Source organism: Prinia subflava, chromosome 5 (genome assembly GCF_021018805.1).
Source record: "Prinia subflava isolate CZ2003 ecotype Zambia chromosome 5, Cam_Psub_1.2, whole genome shotgun sequence".
Lineage (NCBI taxonomy): Eukaryota > Metazoa > Chordata > Aves > Passeriformes > Cisticolidae > Prinia > Prinia subflava.
Genome location: NC_086251.1, coordinates 13740254 through 13753008, shown reverse-complemented (window position 1 = coordinate 13753008; position 12755 = coordinate 13740254). Strand labels below are relative to the sequence as shown.

Genomic DNA, 12755 nt, shown 5'->3' with positions numbered 1-12755 from the left:
CAACATGCTGCAAAAGGGCATGGAAGAGAATGCCCCAGGAGAGGCAGGAGGGTTATAGAACTAGTGTGAAGGATAAAACATTAACATGTTGACTACTCTTCCTGTTCCTTTTCCTTTTAATTATGATTAAGCATTAAAGCAACAATGCGGTGGTTTACAAGATCTTCCTTATTGAGCATCTATGTCAATAACACTGGGAAAACTCATTTATTAAATTTGACTAGAGTGAAGAGATATTTCAGTATGCCAGTGGCTGAGCACATCTGTGTGTGCAACAACTCCCAGTACCATTAACTAGAGGTGCATATGCAGATCAGTAGAGAATGGAACCTTAAATATAGAAAGACAAGAATGCTGTGGGCCACAGTGTTCCTGGGAGCCTGTCCTGCTCCACTGGAGTAAGTTTCTGAGGCTCTCCTCCTCAAACATTGCCCTTCTCATATTCAGTTTACAGCACTCATTTAGTCCTTGTAGCAGAGTTTAGTGGGAGTAATATATGGCCAGAAGAAACTCGGGCTAAAGGACAGGTTTTACTTATAAAGCCTTTGCATTATGGAAAAGGTTGTTTTCAATCTGAAAACTCAGATTTATAAACACTTAATTCATCAGTTACCCGTGCCTTTCATTTGAAATAAACAGCCAGCAATATTATTTTAAAATAAGGCAGAAGGTGTAACAAAAATGAAGTAATGTTTTGAGAAATAGGTGATTGATGATTAAAAAACAGAGAGAGAAGGGGTGGGGGGTGTCAGTCCGGCATTCATTAGTCAGGCAAAACTTTGGTTTGGGCATGCATTAAGTCAGGAAGACCAGACAGTGTGTCTGGAAAATGGTTCTTTCTTTGAGAAGTAGTCTCTCAAAAATATCTTCTTGTTTCTTAAAACTAAAGGCATCCTTTGACCGACTTAGTTGTTTTATAGCTATTGATGCTAGAGAAAACAAAAGAAACTTTAAAACCTGGAAACATAAACACCATTGAACCATCCCCTTTAAAAGAAAAAGAAAAAAAAAGAAGAAAAGAAAGAAAAAGGAGGGGAGGAGGGGGTTGGTGTGGAGGGGAGAGTGGAAAAAAAGAAAAAAAAAAAAGGAAGAAATCACAGTGGATGTTTTCCAGGAGGGCACATGCTATGCTGTGTAAAGGCGGCTAGTGTAACAAGAAGTCATCTATTCTTGATTTCTTGAGACAGCTAGAGCTTTGTGCCTTGTGTAGTTTCTACGTTTTAAGAGCTTGTTCTGTGTAGCAGAAATAATACAATAAATGGGTTTAACCACATTCGTCTCAGCTAGACAGTCTGCTTTGTCAAAGATTGCTGGTACAACATAAACAAATTATGTGTTTGTAGTGCTTTTCAATGAAAGCCTATCTAACAGAGCGGAGATTGTGTTTCGGCAGCTGTAGATTTAATCTCCTACCTGTCAGTTAAAGCAGGCATTTCCTGAGCAGATAAGGCCTGGCTGCGGAGGAGGAAGCGGCCGCAGCTGGACAAAGGGCCATTGTTATCGCCCCGGAGCGCTGCGAGCCTCCGAGCGCGCACTGGCGGCAGCGGCCGCAGCTCGGGAAGCGCGGCCGGAGCTCGGGAAGCGCGGCCGGAGCTCGGGGAGCGCGGCCGGAGCTCGGGGAGCGCGGCCGGAGCTCGGGAAGCGCGGCCGGAGCTCGGGAAGCGCGGCCGGAGCTCGGGAAGCGCGGCCGGAGCTCGGGAAGCGCGGCCGGAGCTCGGGAAGCGCGGCCGGAGCTCGGGGAGCTCGGGAACCGCGGCTCCGCCGGTGCTGCGGCTGCACCGCAGCGCCGAGCCCGGACGAGCCGAGCCGGGCCGAGTTCGGCCGAGCCGGGCCGAGTTCGGCCGAGCCGAGTTCGGCCGGGCCGAGCCGAGCCGGGCCGGGCCGGGCCGGGCCGAACCCAGCCCCGCAATTCCCGGCGGGAGTCACTCCGACCCCAGCGCGGTCACCGCAGTCACGGCCGGGCTGTGCTCGCCAGCCCAAAGCGCGCCTGGAGTGACGCTGGAATTGTGACAAATAAACCAGAAAATGGGAAGATTGGCATTCCTTCCCATTTGTGTCGGGATCCTCTGCAGAGAAGGCAGCACAGCAATGTGGTTTTATATCTGAGTTGTTGCTGGAATTTTAGTATCTAAAGTTGGATAAGAAATGGCCAGTGCTCATTTTAAATGTTTCCTGATTTCCTGCCTATTTCGCCTTTCCAATTATTTTGTTCTTTCGCAATGTTTCTGTAGATGAATCCTAAGTGCTGTAGAGGGTTGAGAAGGCCGTGCAATCCTCGGCAGTGGCACAGCTGGTGTAGGAGGCACGCAGGCTGTGTGTATGGCACTGGAAGTTTACAAACTCCGGGGCTCGCTCCCCAGTTTGCAGTAACTGCCGTGTACCAGCGGTGGCAATCACCTCAGTCATACTGTGCAAACACGCCGGTTCCTGGATCCTTTTCTGAGCAAAGATGGTCAGAGCATGCCAAAGTCTGAGGAATCCTAGGAGGAGATGGAACAAATTAATTTTTGCATGTGATCAGTATTCTGATTTGACTTTGATCTCTAGACACAGGAGTTTTCTGCATTAGACTAGTTCTCCACATAATTGCCTTTGATAACCCTTTGTGTTTCGATCTAAACATTCCATAAACATCATATGATTTCTGGAAGTTATCTAGGTTACTATTCCGCTTTAAATATCTTTCAAAAATATAGAGGAGCAGCAATATTCTCACTGGATGTGAGTAACTCCTTTGACCTAGTCTCTTGAATATTATGCATTTAGGCTTGAGGAAAAATAGCAAGACTTGCCTCTCCTTCTCTTTAAATTTATTCTTCTTTATTATAAATACCAGTAGAACCACAGGACTGGGTGGAACGGGAAAAGTGTCTCCTTTTTGCACCTCTGCCTCACCTCCACCCTTGTATCCTGCCCTTGTGGAAGTGTTGGAGGGCTAAACTGTGCAGTGCTGGCATGGACCAGCTCAAAACTGCCTCCTGGTTTTCCAGCAGAGCGTGTCCCTCCTTAGCCCTAGTTCTGCACCTCGGCTAGTAGCTCTTGGTACAACTGTGTGGTGAGACCTGAAGTTTTGCAAGCAGCAGATTACAATGGAATTGGTTCCTATCCATCAGGCATCATCGCTTCTGCCACTGGAAAATAAATCCAGGCCTCTTTGAGGGTCCTCCTGTGTGAACTGTAGGTGTATTACTCTCCTGAATAGGTCTTTGAGCTTGGATTAATTAATACTTGTACAGTATGTAGTAGATCTAAGTCCTTATGTAGTGACATTATAATATAGTTACAAACCTTGGAATATCAGTGAAAATATAGAAAGCTTTAAAAAGAGTATGCTGCTCAGGACAAAATTCTTCCCACAGTGAAGGAAATGGCAGAATTCCCATTTTTATCAGTGCCCCTCTGAATTTCAGATATATTCTGTATTTGTTTAAATCTGTTCAATTTTGTTGCACCTTTTTTTACCTCTACAGTGCAGAAGAGTTTTTGATCGGAGTCATTGAAAGACGTTTTTGTTTTTATTCCTACTTCTGCTGGAAATTCTCTTTAAAGTGAAAGACAGTCATTCCTTTAGTAACCATCAAACTTTAGTTTTCTGGTCTGACATGATTTTTTAATGCTGTACATTGAGGGAATTAGTTTCATATTAATAACTAGTGATGGTTATTATTGGGAAAAAAAAAAAGAACTCTGTCTTTAAAAATGTGTGGGGAGAAACTCTGCTCAAAAGTAGCAATGCCAAACACAAATTTTAAAGCATCTCTTGCTCTCAATATTTCCACCACCAGGAAATGTCAATGTGCTCCAAAAATCTTGCACATTTTGATATCACCATAAAAACATAGCTAATAAGGGATTTCTAACATAATTTATATTTAGATTTGAGCTGAAGTAATGGAGCTTTCATGTATAAAAAAATATCAACAAGTATCATTAGGCCGCAATATTTTTCTTATTTTGGCATGAATAAGACAAGGTGCAGATGAGAAACATACATCTTCACTAGTCTTTGGAAATATCGGAAATAATTGACTTGCTCAGTCTTCTGTGATGTCTTGGTGACCACTAACTGTGACAATTTGCATAATAGTCAACTCTTCACTTCTGTAGAGATAACTATTTGTATCTGATTAAAATTAGGACTGTTTTAGTTCTCTTGACTTTTCCAGAAGTTGCAGTAATAGAGATTTGCTGTTATGCTTTAACCAAACAAATGCACACATGGGGATAACAATATGCTGAGTTTATGCAGATTTTACAACACAAATCTGAATAAAATACCCACTAATAGACCCTTAAGGAGTAATAAACACACATGAATTTTCCTTAGTTGCACTTTAAAGTGATTTTAACATACTACTAGACCTTAACAATAATATTTAATTGACAAGATTATGCATTTGTATGGATTGAAAAGGTGGTAGATCTCTAATTCCAAATGAACCATAAATTCACTTTTGCATAACATGTTTTATTTATTTCTCTATAGCAGAGATGTTCTCCATCCCTCCTAGTGAGAGTTTCTTAAAATACAGACAATTTAAATAGATTTAATTACCATTTATCATACTCCTAACTTCATGAGATCATCCTTAGTTGAATTGTATATTTCCAAATAGTTGAGCTAGATAAAAACAGGGCAACATAATGAGAAGCTAATAGAAATGAAACGATATCTAGTGTTTGAAACTCTTCTCTTTTCAGTGATGTTGTCAGTATTTTTCTGTAGCTTCCTTCTTGATTTCCCAAGTAGATGTAATTTAAGTTTATTTCATTTCAAGTTTCAAAGTGGTGAGGAAAAAAACATAATAAAAAATAAGGATCGTCTGTTTTGCTGCATATGATCGTGGTTGCAATTTTCACATTAATGTTGTGGCCACTGCAGTAGACTTAAATCTCCAAATCATGCTGATGCATTGGACAGATGGAAAAAAATGATAGAGGAAAAGAAAGAAAACAGCAGTTACAATCCCTTTACAAATTCAATAGTGGACTACATATTTTTTCCATAGTATTTTCAGTCTGAAATTTTCTCCCTTTGCAAGTCTATGATATCTTTTTTGCAGTTTATTTGCCAACACTTCCCCTGGGATCCCATTGGCAGACATTTTCTTTGTGGCTCATGTACTTTCACTGAGAGGAAATATTTTTCAATTAGACTGTAGATAATTAGATGGCAGATAAATTAGAACACAATATACTCCCCTACACAGACAGATCTCCAGTGGTTCTGTATTGCTAGCAGGAGCAGAAAGGGGAGTCTGAATAATTTTCAGTGTGGGAGTTATATTGACATGATTATCAGTGATCTAGCTATGACACAGTGACTGGGGGATCACTTTGGGTCTTCTGGAGCCCATCTCTCTCCAGCTGCCTTTCCTCCTCACGCTGAGCCACAGGTGCTTCCCTGGGACCATTCACGAGAGGGAATTTCTCATTGAATTGTTTGGGTCCTCCCTGATGTGGTACCTTTACAGCAGGGGCTGCTGGGCATTGGTGGCCATTAAGCCAAAGCCTGGGGAGTTTACTGGTGACATTTCTGAGCCCAGAGCAAAAGGCTCAGCCACACTTGCACTCAAAGAAGGCAGATCCTTCACAAGTGAGCTGGACAACTAACCCGATCTTGCAGTCACTTTGCTTCACCAGAACAGCACAAATGAAACAGCCACACCATTTAACTCTAACCAAAGACACTTAAAAAAAAAAAAGAGTGTATATATATATATATATATATATATATATATATATATATATATATAAAAAATTCCTCTTCAGTTTTCCTATGTGACCAGTGATGTCATGAGTTCATTATGATATTGGCAGAGTTAGGGAGGAGATTTAAGCTCAAACCTGCAGAAATCTTAGCATGTAGCTGCTTTTAACATTTCCACGGTGACTTTCACATATTACGTTTTCATAAAAGAAGTCCCTCCTTCTTTATGCAAAATGCTGTTTGTGTTCTTGCAGCATCCCCCAAAATGACTTAGTCAAAATAAAATTTGAATTTTCAAAACTTCTAATATGTCTTCTCTTACAAAAAACAACAAAGCCCAACATGAGTTATTGAAATAAATAGAAATCTAACAGTGATATAAAAATAACAGTGTCATGTATTGCATAGAGACTTTTAAATGCAGCTGAAATAAATACATATCTTATATGGGATATTTAAAATCTTGCACTAATAGTTCTGGGAGTACAAAAACTTCTTTCAGTGCCATTAAGACTTATTTTAAAATTAATCAAGCTAAAATATAACCTGTTGAGCTATCAGGTATGGCCACTATGTTCTATCATATAAACATATTTTGAGCATGCACTGAAAATGCACTTACTTACTGGATATATTGCCATGACCTGGAAGTCTATTACACCGTAGTTTCTAAATGAGATAGTAGAAAATTTCCAACACATTTTTACTATGGACATTCAAAGCTCAGTGAGGGCTTAGGTTAAAGTTGTAGTCTGGGTGTACCAATTACTCGAGAAGTCGAAAGTCTTTGGCAGAAATTAAAATTTAAACTATGAAAAGTCTAAACCCCCCTGTGAACAACTTAGGTTCTCACAGTGGTTGTAAGATCACACAAACAAAAGATTCTGTTCATCCTACACTAAAGAAAATAATGTCAGTTAAGTAAATTCAAAGATGGATTTCTCAGCTAACTTGTGTTGGAGTAGTCTGTTAGATTCAAAACAAATCTCAAGATTTCCACAGTTTGAGAACTGGGACCCATGATCTAATTGGTTGCAAAAGGGGTGGCAAAGGTTTTAAATAGCAATGCTGCATTATTGTGGGCAATTAGGGCATATTTAGCCATTCACACTGCTTTATACTAGTGCTGGATGTAACAAAAAAGAAAAGAAAGCTTTAAAGAAGGGATAAAATATTATAAAGATTGTGCTTCCTATCTCACAAAAAGATGGCACTTCTGCTCTTTTCTGAAGTAGATTGTGCAGAGAGAAGTGACTTGCAAAGTTTGATCTTCTAAAGAAGAATTCATCTGCCATTATAGGGTGGGATTACTTCTGCTCTTGAAACCTGTGATCCTCACAGCTAAGCAGAAAAGTGCGAGCTGCATCTTTGCTTGCCGTGCTGCCACCCTTTTCTCTGAATGCCTTTACTTCTCTGCTTGCAATGTTTGTTGTAGGGGCAGTTTCGGTTTTTAAAGATAAAACTTCCTCCTCTTCAATCTCACTTAATGTGCTGTGCTCCTTATCCAAAAGAGGCAGATCATTTTTATTCAAAGCATTATTTTTGTATATCACTCTGGCTTACATTTTCCATGTAAAACACTATCAATGAGTTTTTTACAAGGGGGATTGTTCAGCCAACTTCTGAGATTATCACTCACAGAACTGTGGGACAAAGCACTGCAGATTTGCCTAGTTTATCAAACAGGTCACCAGCTTTTATTATTTCAGGGAGAATCAAATTGGAAGTTGCTTCTTGAACTAATCAGGGCTGATTTGCTCTAAAGTTGCTTCCTGACTTAGATCTCAGGCAAGGAAGTGCTGTAATCAGTTCCCAAGGGCCGTTGTGATGGGATATTAAAGGAATGGTACACCACCTTTAAAGTGTTCCCTAATCTTGGCAGATTTTTATGTTTAACACAGTTAAACCTGAGCTTGTTGTATAGAAACAAAGATTAATTTCATGAGGTAGCTTTATGTAAGAGTCAAATGTACTTGAGGCAGCAGAACTGAATTTTGGAAGAAATATATTCTGGTCTTCTCCAGGGTTTGTACATTCAGTTAAAAATACAGACTGGCAGAATTGTTCAAAATTAAACATTTATTAGCCATCTAAAAAAACAAACAAAAAACCAAACCCAAACAACAACAACAAAAACACCAAAAAAAACCCAACAAAAAACAACCAACCCCAAAAAACCACCCAAAAAACACCCTCCAAAAAAAAACTTCATGAAAGAGAAAATGAGTCCCCCTGAGTGTCTCTGTTTGCATATCAGCCCATAGCATGGGCTCTGCCAAGTTACTCTCTGACTGACTGCTGCAGATGCTCTTTCTCAAGTATTCTGAGTGAGATCTTTAGTGCAAGTCTTTGGGGACAAACAATAGCACCTGTTCCTCACAAGATAGCAGCCCAGTTAGTCCATTCATGTATCTTTAATGAAGCTCTGGGGCAGATGGCAAAAAATGGCATCATCAACGACTTAGCACAGAGGAGACAAAAGGGGAAAGTGCCGATCCAACAATGCGCTATTTTTACGAATGGGAAGAGACAGAGTCAGAGTGTTTCTTGGGCATCTGCTCCCGTCTTGGTTTTCAGAAAGACCTGAGGAACATCCCAGCAATTAAAATTTCTGGGCATGTAGCCGATTTTATGAAGTACACCAATCAAACCCTCCTCCCAATTTCTCCCCCCTCAGTAAAATCAAACCCGTCATCCTCATAATAATAAAACTCTCAGGAATAGAAATTGTCAAAAATTAGGGAGTTAATTAGATTTTTGCATTCATTTTATATATTTAAGAATTATGTGATCAGTGATACTTTTACATACTCCTCCTTTCAGTGCTTATTTGTTCTTTTCAGTTGACCTGTGCTGAAAATGGACACCTATGTATATAATAATTCTGTGTGAAACCAACACTTACATAGAAATAGTATTTCATATGTTCCAGAGGAAAGACCTGGGGGAGGGAATGGTGGCCTTTCAGTATGACCTTTTTTCAGTCTGTGTAAGTCTCTTAATTGTAAATCTAAACTTATAGCCTAAATGTAACCTTTAGTCAAAGTTATGCTGATCTATATAGGCTGAAGACCTGTTCCTGCAATCAGAGTAGGAAGAATAGTGGATAGCCAGAACTTGAAATGATAATCCCCCACACTTACAGAAGTGCTTTTATTTGAGAGTTTAAACAAAATCTATACAGCTGAGTAGATCAAAATCTACAAGAATGCATTGTAGGATTTTGTTATGATATGTTTCAAATTATCTTTATGACACAGTGGAGTGAAATATTGCAGTGGGTATGTTTGCACCTTCACTCAAACCACAGCACTCTGATCTTTTCTGCATCTTCTGAGACTGTGCTGGAGCCTTGTACCGTTGCAGCCCCATGTAAATACTTTATGTGGGGGTATTTCTTATGATTTTGGCTCCACTTGATTAGATGTTATTTAGGAACTACAGCAAATTTTTGCAAGTTGTATTGCATTGAATTTCTTCCAGTACACAGACAGTTGCTTCTGTCAGACAAAGGCTGTGGTTTTGCTTTGCTGTCCCCCTACAGAGCCAATGTATAGAAACACCATGCAGCAAAACCAGCACCATTTTAACAGAGCTGAATACCTGTTCTGGGCACAAGGGGATCAACTCCAATCTGACCAAGTTTAATGCATAACCTAAAACACACAGCCAGGCTTACCTCAGCTAAAATGAGAGAAATAGCTGCGTAAAGCTAGTTTCTTTCACGCCCCAGTGCCATAGCAGTAATTGCACAAAGACCTTTTTATTATAAGTTGATTTTCCTGAGGAATAGATTCAAAAAATACTGTAAAGTGTTTATTTTTTGCTTGACCTTTATTAACCCCCATCTTAGGGCTTTCCCAAGAGAAGAGTTGTTGGTAAATTAACCCTCATAGAGACACACAGTAGCATTTCTGCACTGCATCAATGGTTGTGAATGTAATGGGGATATGACAAGAAAATTTGGCACTATTTAAACAATGTCATAGGTCAACATATGGGATTTGACCAAAAAAGTTTTTTAGGAATTACATGCAAAAAAATGATTGAAGTGTACTTTAAGTTTTTAATAGTGTTTAATTCCACCGATTTATGGTATGATGAGGGATTTTTTTTTTCTGCCTAAACCCCCTTTTTTTTCTTCATTTACCAGCTTTGATATATAGAGCATTATATGTTTGCTTAACTGCTAATCAGAAAAATCATAGTCAAACCCTTGGATAGGTCTGGGAATAATGGATAGAAACTTCTTGAGATCCTAGCCGCTGTCTCTGAAGCACAGGTACCACAAATTAAGGAACTAGGAAATTATCATGTGGATTTAACAGGCATCATCCTATCACATAATTCTCTGTATGCTGAATACAAATACTAGTATAAGGAGAAGAATTTTTTTCCTTGTGCATGTTTGTGGTTTTTTGATACATTTGTTACAGTCAAATTAAATTTGATATAGTAGATTTTGTTCTGAAATGGTGTCTGAATGCAGCTCCATAATTAGCAAGCCACATGATAGTGTATAAAGCTATAAAACTGCTTAGACAGACAAGCAATTTATTTCTTATAGTGAGGTGTGTGTGGCGGACTGTGTTTATTTAGGAGTCAAGATGTTGGAGCCTTAAATCTTGAGAGTTGTGGTGTTGACTAGAAGACTCTTTAGTACTCTGGTGAGATTTTGAAATAACATACCTGAGTTGTGGGTATTTATGTGAACAATACCATGTTGTAAGATCTCAGAATTAAAATCCCCCTAAGGTTACTAAAATCTGAACATCAAAGTAGATACTGCAGTGTTAGGTTGCTTCTAAATGCCTGTCACTGTGCTGTCTGCAAACAAAGATGAGAAAACTTGTGAAAAATTAATCAAAATACATACTACACTACTTTTAATAAAATCTTTGGTTTGTTTATACCTTTTTACCTTGTGCCAGGACAGGTCATATTAACTGAAAACAAAAAAAAGTACTAGAGGACCAGGAAGAAGTAGGGAATCATGCAGTTCACTGAGACTGTTACACCTTTGACACTGAGGGAAAACAATGTTTGTGAGGGCTTTGATGTGATAATGTGAAGTTGGCAGGGATTGCATTAAGGTGAAGGTTCTGTGGGACTGTGTGAATGCAAGAACACTATCAGTGCTGGAGAAATACCTGTCAAGACAAATTTGTGCTATTTCTGATCAGAGGCTCTCTTCTGTTTAGCAGGTTCAGGGTCACATGCCTCCGCTCATGATCCCAATTTTTCCACACGACCAGCGGACGCTGGCAGCGGCTGCTGCAGCCCAGCAGGGATTCCTCTTCCCCCCAGGAATAACTTACAAGCCAGGTAAGCTCACAGGGATGTGAGGCTATTGCACATTATGAGATGTTAACTGTAGCTTCTTGTGTGATCTGTCTCATACGGATGATACACAACAGGCATAGCTGGTTGGAAATTATGTGGAGCTTTTGCAACTCCACTTGAAAAAAACTTCTGGGATGAAGGAGGCGGATGGACTATTGGTTATTGAACATCATGATTTTTTTAAACTTAATTTCCACAAAGTCATTTGCTTTAAATATAGTGGCCCACTTGCCTAGAAATTTTCATCTGGTCTGCCCTATGCAAAAGCTATATGTCTATAATTAATTCTGTTATCTTCAGTATATTTGTGTTTTGTGGCAAAATTCTTACTCTTTTGTTTGATTTCCATCTGGTAAATAAAAGGTTTCGGTAGTTCAATTCCAGTCATCATTCAGACTCCTAACAGGTCACATAACCTTGCAGTGAAATATGTTTTGAGATGATTTAGCAAATGTTATGATTTCTTTCTTTTTTTCCTCTGAGTTTACAGGACTCCTGGGGAATTCAATTAGGGATATAATGGTTTGAAGCTACTTTCAGAGCATCCTTGTAAACAGGGCTTTAAATGTTTAAAGACACTTTGCCAAAGGAATTCAATGTAGGAAGATATTTAAGTAAATAAAAGTCAACCTTATTTTCATTTGTACATTCTTTGTAAGTGACCTCAGTCCAGAAGCAGCAGCCTTATTTTGCTCATTAATAGTATTCTCTGTCAAGCTGCCTTTAGCATATTAACCTGATAACTAATAACTACAAAACATAAATAACGGTTTATTTTTTTATTCATTAAATATGAAATGTACAAAGTAAAGCATTGATCCTGTTCCCACTGATGTTAGTGGTGCTTTCGCTGTTAACTGCGACAGGAACGGGGTCGAATACAAAGTAAAGCCTCATAACAGATGATGTAAACAGCATGCTAATTAAAAGCCAGGTTGAACCTAGAATCTTTTGTAGCAAGTTTACTTAATATTGCATGAAGTGGGGCCAAGCAGGATTTCAGCAAGTATTTCCGTTTGTCCCACTCCCTTCTGTCTCTTTAGTCCAGAGACGTTCCTCTTTAAACACAGATTCTTTGTCCAGTTATCTATTTTCAGGCTTTGAAATCCCAAAGTTCTTTTCCAGTTTGACACTCTATTCTGGAACCAGTTACTGGGGTTCTGAAAGGCAGCTGCTCTAGATGGTACAGGGTGAGGGTTATTCACACCCGTCACTACCTCTCAGCAGTTAGGGGTGAAAGACAAAGGGTTGCCAGTTGTGGAAATTGCCTACAACACCCTGGCTAAATCTTGCTTCTCACAGACAAGAGAAAGCACATACTTTCCTTGCTTTTCCTATTTTAATCTGAGATGCTTTCTGAGTAGTGACTGGTAGTGACTAAGCTGGTGGTTGTGCTGCCCCCGAAAGGTGTTGTGTTCCATTATGTTGTGTTAATTTTAGGTCTGTAGACTTCTTGGTACAAAAATGACTTAGGAAGAAGAGTTGCCAGAGCATTTTCCTGAACATGACCAATTTTCTGGACTTATTCTGCAGTGTTCCTCGTAGTACCTATTTAACTTGATCCCACTGGCCTCCTCACAGGAGGTGATGAAGCTTTAGGGCGTTTTCCTACTTGCCAGAATGCAGAAAGAGAGATGTGTAACAAATGTTAGCAGAATGAAATGCAGGAAGAAGCCTAGGCCTTGATATCTTGGAACACAGT

General features: G+C 39.6%; 1 protein-coding gene across 10 annotated transcripts in view; it reads left to right on the top strand.

Annotated features, from left to right (window-relative positions):
* SOX6 (SRY-box transcription factor 6) overlaps positions 1–12755 on the top strand; it is a 367386-nt gene that overhangs the window by 257857 nt on the left and 96774 nt on the right. For 8 of the 10 annotated variants that reach the window (XM_063398073.1, XM_063398072.1, XM_063398071.1 and 5 more), the window contains one exon: positions 10912–11035. In XM_063398073.1, coding sequence (XP_063254143.1) covers positions 10912–11035 — 124 coding nt within the window. The remainder of the gene's footprint in view (positions 1–10911; positions 11036–12755) is intronic. The other 2 variants (XM_063398070.1, XM_063398068.1) reach the window with 1 other exon arrangement.